Genomic DNA, 13,006 nt, shown 5'->3' with positions numbered 1-13,006 from the left:
GTACGCATGTGGACATGGTTGATACAATTGATATAGTGTACTTGGATGTTCAGAAAGCTCTTCAACATATTCATGAACAATCTGGAAAAACAGATAAACAAAGTGAGGTGGCAAAGTTTGCAGATGATACAAAATTACTCAAGGCAGTTAAGTCCAAAGCTGACTGCAGGGAGTTACAAAGAGGTCTCACAAAACTAGGCAGCAAAATGGCAGATGAAATTCAATGTTGATAAATGCAAGTAATGCACATTAGAAAACATAATCCCAACTATATATACAAAATGATGGTGTCTATATTAGCTGTTACCACTCTGGAGTGGAGTTGTTGTAGACAGTTGTCTGAAAATATCTGCTCAATGTGCAGTGGCAGTCAAAAAAGGTAACAATCTTAGGAACCATTAGGAAAGGGATAGACAATAAGACAGAAAATATCATAATACCACTATATAAATCCATGGTATACCCCACACCGTTCTGGGAGCCCTATCTCAAAAAAGATATATTAGGATTAGAGAAAGTAGAGTAAAGGGCAACAAAAAATTAAGGGAATGAAAGTTTCCATGTAAGGAGAGATTTAAAAGGCTGGGGAGTGTTCATCTTAGAAAAGAGACTAAGGGTGAGAAGGAATATAAAGTCATAACTGGTGTGGAGAAAGTGAATAGGGAAGTGTTATTTATTTATCCATCCACGTAACCAGAACCAGGGGTCGCCCAATGAAATTAGTAGGCTTAAAATAAACATAAGGGACTACTTCTTCACACAGTGCAGTCAGCCTGTGGAACTCATTGCCATGGGATGTTGTGAAGGCCAAAAGCATAACTGGGTTTAAAAAAAATAGAGAAGTTTACAGAGGACAGGTCCATCAATGGCTATCAACCAAGATGGTCAGGGACACAACCCCATTCTCTGGGTGTCCATAATCTCTGACTGCCCGAAGCTGGGACTGGACGATAGGGGATGGATTACTCAATAATTGCCCTATTCTGTTCATTCCCTCTGAAGCATCTGGCATTGGCCACTGTCGGAAGACAGGTACTGGGCTAGATGGACCATTGGTATGACCCAGTATGTCCGTTCTTATGTAGTGTGAAAGTCTCCCGAAATATTCATCAAATAATTTCTATACTGCCCAGAAGTACAGTAGAACCTCAGAGTTACGAACACGTTCAGAATAGAGGTTGTTCATAATCTGAAATGTTCATAGCTCTGAACAAAACATTATGGTGTTTCTTTCAAAAGTTTACAACTGAACATTGACTTAATACAGCTTTGAAACTTTACTATGTAGAAAACAAATGCTGCTTTTAACCATCTTAATGCAAATGAAACAAGCACAGAAAGAGTTCTCAAATTTTTTTTTCCCCACTGAATGCATCCGATGATGTGAGCTGTAGCTCACAAAAGCTTATGCTCAGATAAATTTGTTAGTCTCTAAGGTGCCACAAGTCCTCCTTTTCTTTTTGCGGATACAGACTAACACGGCTGCTACTCTGAAACCAATTTTTTTTACTTTCCCTTTATTTTTTTAGGAGTTTAATACAGTACTGTGCAGTATTTGTCTCTTTTTTTGGGGGAAGGGGGGTCTCTGCTGCCTGATTGCATACTTCTGGTTCCAAATGAGGTGTGTGGTTGACCACTCAGTTTGTAACTCTGAGGTTCTACTGTATCCATTAATAAGAGAGTTATCTGCTTAATACAGTGCTTTATGCTTTTCTATGCCTATATGAATTCTTTTTATCCCTGGATCTTGCCTTATTCCAAAAGCTAGAAATTCAAAATATAGAGCAAATGCTATGTTCCATGAGCCAAAGATACTGCTTCAGACAGTTATCCGCTACTTATGTTTTTAGCATGCTCTATACTATACCAAATTTTTAAGGCTACAGTAAAATCTTTTTAAACTCTTCCAAAACTTAGCAGATGTCACAATAAAAGTCATCCACCTTCCTTATGGAATATAGTAAATAAGTCAGGCTTCACATTTAGCGTACAGGGGAACATCTCTTTAAAAACTTTGCCTACAATAGGCAGATAATATTAGGAAGAAGGGTCTTTGCCCATTGATATTTTTGCAGAGATATTCACATTATGCTGATTAAAGAAATAGCGTTTTGTGTCTTTAAGGCAGTGTTTAGATGGGTGAGTGAGCCTTTATATTCCAACTCTTGGGAAGTACTACACAGTTGGAAAGATTTCTCCCATCAGAAGAAAGGACTAGGTCGTTTTCCACAGATGCTGCCCCTGTGATGCCTGCAGTCAGGACATATGAGGATATAAGCTGTTGTCAACCTTGGGTTAAAGGTGGCCTGTGGTGTCGGATTGGCACCCCTTGGTCTGGAAACATTTTTCTTTAAAACTTGGTTGGGAAATGGTCTTCTGGTAATTTCCCAGGCTTCCAAGATTTTAAAGCACGCTTATGCCTTCCTGCTAGAAGGTGCATAGGTTAGTAGGCTGAAGTATCATTTGCAAAATATGTCACAATACTATATTATCACAAACAATTAAAACAGAAGTGCCGCTGCCAAAAAAGTACATATGGTGATTCACTGTCCTTTTTTGTTCCTCTACCTGCTAATTACCAAACTTCAGTAGTTCTCAGTGGATCACTAAGTCATTGGTTCAAATTAGCAAAGTTCTGCAGTGTTTAATTAGTAATCTAAGCGCTCCATTTTTTTTCTTCTTGATGTATTATCAAGAATTAAATCAGAGGTTCTCAAGCTTTTGTATTGGGTGACCCCTTTCGCACAGCAAGCCTCTGAACGCGACCCTCCTTATAAATTAAAAACACTTTTTTTTTTATATTGAACACTATTATAAATGCTGGAGGCAAAGTGGGGTTTGGGAGTGGAGGCTGACAGCTCATGACCCCCTGAGGGGTGACGACCCCCAGTTTGAGAACCCCTGAATCAAATGAAATCAGAAAATTTATATTTTTCAGACTTTTTTCATGTTCCACTGAAATGGTGAAATCGGTTCTTTGTCAGCATAGAGTAGAATTTAAAGGACGGGTACAATCATTACTGGTGGGAGAAACTAGGCCTGCCAGCTATAAGTCTTTTTCCTCTTTTAATTATGGGCTCAGATTTATTAGCTCCTAAGGCTCCTGAGAGGTGTTACAGAATACCTCCATTTTGCCAAGTACATTTGGGCTTCTCAAAGGGGTTGGAGCCAAAGGCACTTAGGTTACAAGCACAATTGAGAATTGTGCCCTTTTGAATTCAGTGTGGGGGAGGGTTGCCATTGAAGTCAGTGGTGCCAGAATTTCACCCTAAAAGTTAATGAAGTAACTAAATATGATGGTTTTGGAGGAGGGAAGGGATGTGGGGCTTGGATGTCTCCTTCAAATTCATTGCTTTTTAATTTGAGTTATGTTTTTTCTTGTTCAGAAATCTCTACCCCAAATTTGCATCACCTTGGGCATCTTCGCCTTGTCGACCTCAAGACATAGGTAGGGAAAATAAGTTGTGTTTAATGCTGTGTTGATATTTATAAATGAGAATCAATTACATGGTTTAACAATTAGGTCAATTCTGATTCCTTTATCTAGACTTCCATGTTCCATCTGAATACTTAACGAACATTCACATTAGGGATAAGGTGAGTGTGCTTTCTTATCCCGTATAATAAAATATGTAGATAAGAGGCTGCTTGGTTTATAGTATTCTTTTCAAGATAACCTGACAAGTAATTTTTTGCAGATGGGTATCTCTCATCAAATCCAGTGTTTTTAGAAAGTCTTAAATTCTGTAAGAACAGAGGTGCATGGAATGTTGTAGGAATGTTACATACTCTTTCCAACATTACAAGACCAAACAAAAAAATAAAACCCTGCATCCGTTACCAGTTTTATTTTCCTTTAATTTCTTGGATGCTAAAAATGGTTTGCATTAGATTTTGGGGAATGTGAGAATGGGTTTAGGAAAGGACCAACAGAAATCATTAGAACCACAGTCAATGTAATGAAAGCAGTAGTCAGTCTAGATCAATATCCTGTATCTGAAAGTGTCAGATCCTTCAGACCAAAGCATCAAACCCTTATAATTCACATACCATAGTACAGGGGTCGGTAACCTTTCAGAAGTGGTGTGCCGAGTCTTCATTTATTCACTCTAATTTAAGGTTTCGCGTGCCAAGAATACATTTTAACGTTTTTAGAAGGTCTCTTTCTATAAGTCTACAATATATAACTAAACTATTGTTGTATGTAAAGTAAATAAGGTTTTTAAAATGTTTAAGAAGCTTCATTTAAAATTAAATTAAAATGCAGAGCCCCCTGGACTGGTGGCCAGGACCTGGCCAGTGTGAGTGCCAGTGAAAATGAGCTCGAGTGCCGCCTTTGGCACACGTGCCATAGGTTGCCTACCCCTGCCATAGTATATCAACATTATACAGTACAGAGAGATTTCTTGATTCCATCTGATCAGCTTATAACCTGAAGCTTAAACACTGATAGCTCTTACTCCTTTCTTTCCTAGCTAATAAAAATAGGAATTTTAAGCTTGATATATTTAAAAAGAAATCCTAAATAATTGTGTTGATGAGATAATTCAATAGTGTTTAGAAATTAAGATGTAAGGGTTTGCTGTACTAATGTAGCTATATAATGAAATTAGTAAATGAACTAATAAATTTAAAAGTAAAGCGAGATGATCAGAAAATACACAAAGAAAAATGATCCCCCCTTTCAGGTTTGTTACTTACATTAACTATCCTGCTGTTTATGTAATAGGAAAATAGGAAAGCTTACTTTAAACTGGAGAAAAATTGAGCTTTTGATTAGTATATTACACTGCTATATACCTATTATAACTTTTGCAACATACTTAATATAAGGGAAACAGTTTGATTATATTTTTGATTTAGTTGGGGATTGGTCCTGCTTTGAGCTGGGGGTTGGACTAGATGACCTCCTGAGGTCCCTTCCAACCCTGATATTCTAGGATTATATTTTCTTGTCACGTTTAAATGGTATTAGCTGTCATTTATTTTATTTACCTCTTTTGGTTTTTAATCTTAATTTTTTTATCTTTTGCAGCTGGCTGCAATAAAACTTGGCCGATATGGAGAAGATCTACTGTTTTATCTCTATTACATGAATGGAGGAGATGTATTACAGCTATTAGCAGCAGTAGAGCTGTATGTTCAAAATATTTTGGCCAATTTGGTAATCTAATAGAATGACAGTTTACTTTAGTAATCACGAAGTAAATCTAAGGTTTCAGAGTAGCAGCCGTGTTAGTCTGTATCCACATAAGCTTTCGTGGGCTAAAACCCACTTCATCGGATGCATGCAGTGGAAAATACAGTAGGAAGATATATATACACAGAGAACATGAAACAATGGGTGTTATCATACACACTATGACGAGAGTGATCACTTAAGGTGAACTATTACCAGCAGGAGAGGAAAAAAAACTTTTGTAGTGATAATCAAGATGGGCCATTTCCAGCAGTTGACAAGAACATGTGAGGAACAGGGGTTGGGGAGATAAACACGGGGAAATAGTTTTACTTTGTGTAATGACACATCCACTCCCAGTCTTTATTCAAGCCTAATTTAATGGTGTCCAGTTGGCACATTAATTCCAAGTCAGCAGTCTCTCATTGGAGTCTGTTTTTGAAGTATTTTTGTTGTAATATTGCGACTTTTAGGACTGTAATCGAGTGACCAGGGAGATTGAAGTGTTCTCCGCATGGTTTTTGAATGTTATAGTCCTTGACGTCTGATTTTGTGTCCATTTATTCTTTTACGTATAGACTGTCCAGTTTGGCCAGTGTACATGGCAGGGGGCATTGCTGGCACATGATGGCATATATCACATTGGTAGATGTGCAGGTGAACGAGCCTCTGATAATGTGGCTGATGTGATTAGGTCCTATGATGGTGGTCCCCTGAATAGATATGTGGGCACAGTTGGCAACGGGCTTTGTTGCAAGGATAGGTTCCTGGGTTAGTGGTTCTGTTGTGTGGCATGTGGTTGCTGGTGAGTATTTGCTTCAGGTTGGGGTGCTGTCTGTGAGCAAGGACTGGCCTGTCTCCCAAGATCTGTGAGAGTGATGGGTCTTCCTTCAGGATAGGTTGTAGATCCTTGATGATGCGCTGGAGAGGTTTTAGTTGGGGGCTGAAGGTGACGGCTAGTGGCGTTCTGTTACTTTCTTTGTTGGGCCTGTCCTGTAGTAGGTGACTTTTGGGTACTCTTCTGGCTCTGTGAATCTGTTTCTTTACTTCAGCAGGTGGGTATTGTCGTTGTAAGAACGCTTGATAGAGATCTTGTAGGGTGTTTGTCTCTGTCTGAGGGGTTGGAGCAAATGCGGTTGTATCATAAAGCTTGGCTGTAGACAATGGATCGTGTGGTGTGGTCTGGATGAAAGCTGGAGGCATGTAGGTAAGTATAGCGGTCCGTAGGTTTCCAATATAGGGTGGTGGTGATGTGACCATCGCCTGTTAGCACTGTAGTGTCCAGGAAGCGGATCTCTTGTGTGGACTGGTGAAGGCTGAGGTTGATGGTGGGATGGAAATTGTTGAAATGGTGGAATTCGTCAAAGGCTTCTTTTCCATGGGTCCAGATGATGATGTCATCAGTGTAGCGTAAGTAGAGTAGGGGCATTAGGGCACGAGAGCTGAGGAAGCGTTGTTCTAAGTCAGCCATAAAAATGTTGGCATACTGTTGGGCCATGCGGGTACCCATAGCAGTGCCGCTGATTTGAAGGTATACATTGTCCCCAAATGTGAAATAGTTATGGGTGAGGACAAAGTTCAGCCACCAGGTTTGCCATGACATTTTCGGGGATACTGTTCCTGACGGCTTGTAGTCCATCTTTGTGTGAAATATTGGTGTAGAGGGCTTCTACATTCATAGTGGCCAGGATGGTGTTTTCAGGAAGATCAACCGATGGATTGCGGTTTCCTCAGGAAGTCAGTGGTGTCTCGAAGATAGCTAGGAGTACGGGTAGCGTTGGGCCTGAGGAGGGAGTCTGCATAGCCAGACAATCCTGCTGTCAGGGTGCCAATGCCTGAGATGATGGGGCGTCCAGGATTTCCAGGTTTATGGATCTTGGGTAGCAGATAGAATACCCCTGGTCAGGTAAAAGAATAAGTGGACACAAATCAGATGCCAAGAATTATAACATTCAAAAACCAGTCGGAGAACAATTCACTCTCCCTGGTCACTCAATTACAGACCTAAAAGTAGCAATATTACAACAAAAAAACTTCAAAAACAGATTCCAACGAGAGACTGCTGAATTGGAATTAATTTTCAAACTGGACACCATTAAATTAGGCTTGAATAAAGACTGGGAGTGGATGTGTCATTACACAGAGTAAAACTATTTCTCCATGTTTATTTTTCCCCCCTACTGTTCCTCACACGTTCTTGTCAACTGCTGGAAATGGCCCACCTTGATTATCACTACAAAAGGTTTTTTTTCCTCTCCTGTTGGTAATAGCTCACCTTAACTGATGACTCTCGTTATAATGTGTTTGATAGACAGACAGGAAACAATGGGTGTTATCTACTATATTTTCCACTGCATGCATCCGATGAAGTGGGTTTTAGCCCATGAAAGCTTATGCTCAAATAAATTTGTTAGTCTCAAAGGTGCCACAAGTACTCCTGTTTCTTTCTTTAGTAAATCTAAAATTCTGCTTTCTAGTTTACTTCTAAAAGCTAGGAAAGCTTTTTTTAACCCTAAAAATAGAGGCATGGTCTGTGCACAGGGCTGTAACCCTGAAGCTTCTGAATTCTAATACTTACTCTAGTACTGGTTCCTTTCTATAGTCTCTCCATTTGTAATAAAATGCACCTGCTTCATTTGGGTTTTGTGTTGCTTTTAAAGCACCCTGGAGACAAAAAATGCTACATAAATTCCAACAGTTGTTAAAATTAATGGTGTGGAGAAAGTGAATAGGGAAGTGTTATTTACCCCTTCACATAACACAAGAACCAGGGGTCACCCAATGAAATTAATGGGCAGCAGGTTTTAAAGCAAATAAAAGAAAGTACTTCTTCACACAGTGCATAGTCAGCCTGTGGAACTCGTTGCCAGGGGATGTTGTGAAGGCCAAAAGTAGAACTGGGTTCAAAAAACAATTAGATAAGTTCATGGAGGATAGGTCCATCAATGACCAACAGCTAAGATGGTCAGATGTACAACCCTGTGCTCTGGGTGTCTGTAATCTGACTGCCAGATGCTGGGACTGAATGACAGGGAATGGATCACTCTATAATTGCCCTGTTCTGTTCACTCCCTCTGAAGCATCTGGCATTGACCACTGTCGGAAGACAGGATACTGGGCTAGATAGACCCATTGGTCTGACCCAGTATGGCCATTCTTACGTAACCATCTGAAAACAAAACAACAAAATGGAGGACAATAAACATTCTGAAAATGGTTTGTTGCTGGGATAGGCCAGCTTCTTACAGAGGGTGGCCAAGATTTTGGTCCTACCATTGGGACTGTATTTAATAAATGGTTATATGGAGCAGATAAGTAGGTGTTTTATTGGCTTGATTTTATGTCTTAAGAGTTGTGTTTTTTTTTAATAGTGTAAACCAATGTCTGCTTGAAAGGGTGTGTTTTTTGTATTCTGAAATCAAAGCAACTAACATCAAAAATTCTTTTTCCTCCCAACTGAAAATGAAAGATTTAACCGCGATTGGAGATACCACAAAGAAGAACGAGTATGGATCACCAGGGCACCAGGCATGGAGCCAACAATGAAAACCAATACATATGAGAGGGGAACATATTACTTCTTTGACTGTCTTAACTGGAGGAAAGTAGCTAAGGTATTTTTTCTTCCACTGTGCAGATTTTTAAATCTATCAACCATGTATTTTTAAAAATCTTTTTTAAAAATCCCCTTTTTTTACGGGGTGTGTGTGTGTGTATGTATGTATGTATGTATAAAATACTCATTCCGTACCCCACACGCTGGCTTTGTGACTTCAATTCAGATGTAGGAGGGAATAAGGATTTCCTAAAAATACTGGTTCATTACTGGAAGCGGGGGGGGGGGGGGAGAACTGTCCTCTCACTCTCTTGAAGAGATGAAAAAAATGCAGAATATCATTTTCCAATAGTTCTAGTTAAAATCCAATTGCTTTGTTCTGATTACTGAACTATGGAGTAATTACTTCTTGCCATTTAGAAGTTGGGCATGCAAATACTGTACTTTGTTTTAGAACATTAAAAACAGAGCACAAACTTTTTATTTTCAAATTAAACCATTTCTCCTTCATGGTATTCCCTCTACAGATGTGCATTGTAGGAGATTCATGCTTTATCACTTGAATCACAGAATCCTTTCATATTAGGAAGTATTTTGGGGCATAAGCCAAAGCTCCTCAGGACTAGGGTTCTTGGCCATAGGGTGGTGTTCAACGCAAACAATATCCCTACTTCTATTCATCTTGCTTTGTTCCTCTTTGGCAGACAGTGCAGTCTCAAAATCCAGCCTCACTGTGTACAGGATCAATGTCAAGATTTTACAGAATTTTATTTTTCTTCAAAAATTTAGTTATCGGTGTGTTAGTAGTTTCCTTAGCATAATTTTAAGATCTTTTTATAGGAGTTTTTTTCCTCACTAGAATTTGACTATCAACTGTCCAATTCCAGAGGAAGCAGCGAAGATTCTCAGGTGCAATACTATGGCAATATGTTTACTTGAACACCAAGGGAAGAACTGACTTCCATTGTTGTTATGAGATGCTGAGTGCTTTTATGGAATGATGCATTCAGAACAAGGTGATGTCTTCAGCGCTACCTCTGGCATGAGTTTAACACACACACAAAAAAACCACCCAAGATCCTTACACTACATACAGTACAATTTATTGGATCAAGTGGTCCCTTGAGAATTCACTGAAAAGTTTTATTTTGTCATTATAGGGCCATCTGAATATGGCATGGGTTTGCAACGTTGGAATTTAAATGTCTGATCTGCTACAGAATAGATGTTTGTTTGAAGTTCCACATTTCTTATGCATCGAGGAAAGGGGAATATATATGCCTTTCTCCCATTTCCTCTGTTATTTCAAAGTTGATAGGTCAGGGCCAGAGTGATCTTGATATCTTTAGCTCAGCAGACATGGTTCTTGGATATTAGCCCTTTTCAAGAATCTACCCGTTACTCTTCCCTATAACCTATTCTTAGATCCTTTATGTCAAGAAAGAGGGCAAATATTTCATCCAACTTGAGATTCCCTTAACCTGAAAGCCTAATTGCAGGATTGATTGTTTGGTGAGTCATTGCACTTCTCTGTGTAAATCACATCTCTGCTGTTTGGAATCATGCAAAAATTCTTCTAAGCAGTTATATGCCTGTAGGTGAAAGTATTTTCAGGTTTAATCAGAGTCTAAAGGGGGTAGTTCCATTTCCCCCCGTGTAGCAGTTACCGTGAATTTTCTGTTAACACAGTGGACTCATGTTTGTCTTCATCTACAGATAGTCAGAGATGACCTATTGTATATATTACCATATTAATGTGCAGGAGTATTCAGTATTTTCAAATCCCTCAATAAAATGGCTTCTTACTAGTCTGGTGAATGTGAGAACATCTAGTTCTCACAAAGTTTATGGAATCTTTTTTTGACTTCTTGATATGTTACTTTTTGCATCTGTAGTTAGGTTTTGTTTTGTTGTTGTTTTTTTGGCTGGCTAACACACGAGCATTTACACACTTCAGGTCTTAATGGCAAAGCTGCCTTATAAAATTTTTCATAAGGGGAAGATAATTGTAGGGCCTTAAACAAAATTGGCCTAGATGAACTTGGATTTTTAACTGAATTGGTTGATTTCTTTTTCAATTTTTTTTCTTAGTCTTAGATATGCTGTCAGTAATGCTATCCTACAAGCCTGAGACATTCTGAGAGGTATTATCTTAATAGGGGGGAAAAGGCCCTATTGGAAATCTACAAGGTTGTTTCTCACTTTTGAAGAAGAGTGAAGGCCAAACTCTTTCAGTTCCGAGTCTGTATGAATGGATCATATTATGTATTCAAACATCCTATGAGCTTACTTGAATTGCTGTACCAGAAGGAATAAGTGTCCACTCTGCCACAGAGGTAGCAGCCTGCATAGCTGCTATTCACTATATGCCTGTAGTAGAAATTGTAAAGTTGCTTCTTGTAGCTTGATTATTCCTACTTTTAGAAAGCAATATTCTCTTTGAGAATGTAGATTGGATGCTGTATTCAGGAGAGCAGAACTTCAGTCTTTTTGACTAGTGTACTCCTCGTCCTTCTTCCGGGGATAGGTAATCTACAGCAGTGTCAATGAAGAAAGATTACTTTTACCAATAGCTGTTGCTCTCCCAAATATATTGTCTCTGCAGATCCATACAGCTTTTCCTGCCTCCTTCAACTTCACAAATTGACAATAATTGTCCAATATTAGAGAGGACCTGACGTCTAGTTAGGGAAAGAGGAAGAGCTTTTATACCTTTTTTAGAATTCTGGATCCAAGGAACATACAAGCGGTAGCATCTTAACAACTTATTGATTTCTTGTTAGTTTGGAGCAAAATATACAAGGCAAGCTGAATATTGGTTGAAGGGGAGTTATGGAGGACTATGGGGAAAAATTGCTTTTTTGAGCAAGGCTAGCTGTTACTATGTGTAAAACTCATCTGAGACCAGTGGGAATTTCAGGCACAGATGGAGAGCAAGTATATGGCCTTAAGTCTGTGTAGTAAAAATGCTATCTCTAATATTAACCTTTTGAGTCAAAATTTCCCAAGAGTTTTAGGATAATAAGGACATGATTAAATTTAAATGCTGTTTGTAATATGAAGGGTTAGTTGTCTAAGTGACTACACTTCTAAATCCCATTAGAAAAATTAAATTCCAGGGCAGTACAAATATCAGATACCGTGGAGAATGTATCCTGATCAATTACAACCACATGAAGACATTTTTAAAGATATTTTCCTTGTACTTTGTTTTACTGTAACAGATACATTATTACCGAATATTGAGAATATCAGTTTGCCAGAAGAGCATATTAATAACTGCTACTTAATTGGTCCATGGATGTTGCTTTACTGCAGTCAGGTTAGAATTATCTGCAATAAATTACCATCATTTACATCTGTACTTTAAATAAATTATTTTTCTAGGTACTTTATAAATCTTTCCTCTTGTTGTAATGTATATGTGCATTCTTTGGATAATATTACCAAAAGTACCAGACTGTTTTTTAAAAAATATAGACTATACTTGCAATTTAATAAAACTCTGTGACAACATCTTAGGCTAGTTTTAACAATCTAATAAAATAGATTATACATAATCCTACTCAGTGAAATAGCAAATCACATTAATTTAATAAAGAATGAGTTTTACTTTACATTCACCTTTGGTAACAGACTGAAAAAGGAAATGAGTGAAAATTGAATAAGCATTGAGACAGCTTCCTAGATTGTTTTGAAATTCAAATTAAATGAATTATCCATAGACATTTAGATAAATAGCCCAAGAACTTGAATATTGAAGAATTTTATTTCCTATTCACCGTAAACAGAAATATTAAGGAAATGTTGATCACAACTATGATATGCTTATCGCTTTTCATCCTATTCCATGTAGAAAGTACAACATGGTTAGAGAAATTTTGATTTTATACTGAGCAGATAAAACAAGAGAATACTCAGCTGGATAGCTTCCTCTGTTGAAGCTGCTGAGGTGATGCTGAAAGGCCCAATAACAAGAGAAAGGAAAGTGGAGACAATGAGGCCAAGCAATGCCACCAATGATTAAACATTACTAAAAGAAAATTCTCTTAACTAAAATTTTATAATTTCTCTCTTCAAAAATGAGGAAAGTTGATCCCTGTTAAGAAACAAAATTAAAAACACTGGCTTTATTCTTCCTTCCTAGAAGCTTGAATTCTTTATGGTGGAGAAATGTAGACATCAGAAAACACATTCTTTTTCTTAGAAAAGGGATGCTGCCTATACTAAATATCCTTTCAAATATTTAAGGTCAATATTTAAATATTTTT

General features: G+C 38.1%; 1 protein-coding gene across 5 annotated transcripts in view; it reads left to right on the top strand.

The window, feature by feature from the left end:
- Positions 1–13,006, top strand: part of CNOT2 (CCR4-NOT transcription complex subunit 2) — a 149,294-nt gene that overhangs the window by 131,893 nt on the left and 4,395 nt on the right. For all 5 annotated transcript variants that reach the window (XM_037886601.2, XM_037886599.2, XM_037886580.2 and 2 more), the window contains 4 exons: positions 3,387–3,448; positions 3,548–3,597; positions 5,036–5,136; positions 8,649–8,793. In XM_037886601.2, the coding sequence (XP_037742529.1) occupies positions 3,387–3,448; positions 3,548–3,597; positions 5,036–5,136; positions 8,649–8,793 (358 nt within the window). The remainder of the gene's footprint in view (positions 1–3,386; positions 3,449–3,547; positions 3,598–5,035; positions 5,137–8,648; positions 8,794–13,006) is intronic.

Source organism: Chelonia mydas, chromosome 1 (genome assembly GCF_015237465.2).
Source record: "Chelonia mydas isolate rCheMyd1 chromosome 1, rCheMyd1.pri.v2, whole genome shotgun sequence".
Classification (NCBI taxonomy): Eukaryota; Metazoa; Chordata; order Testudines; family Cheloniidae; genus Chelonia; species Chelonia mydas.
Note: the sequence above shows the minus strand (reverse complement) of the source record. Positions and strands in the feature narration are given on the sequence as shown.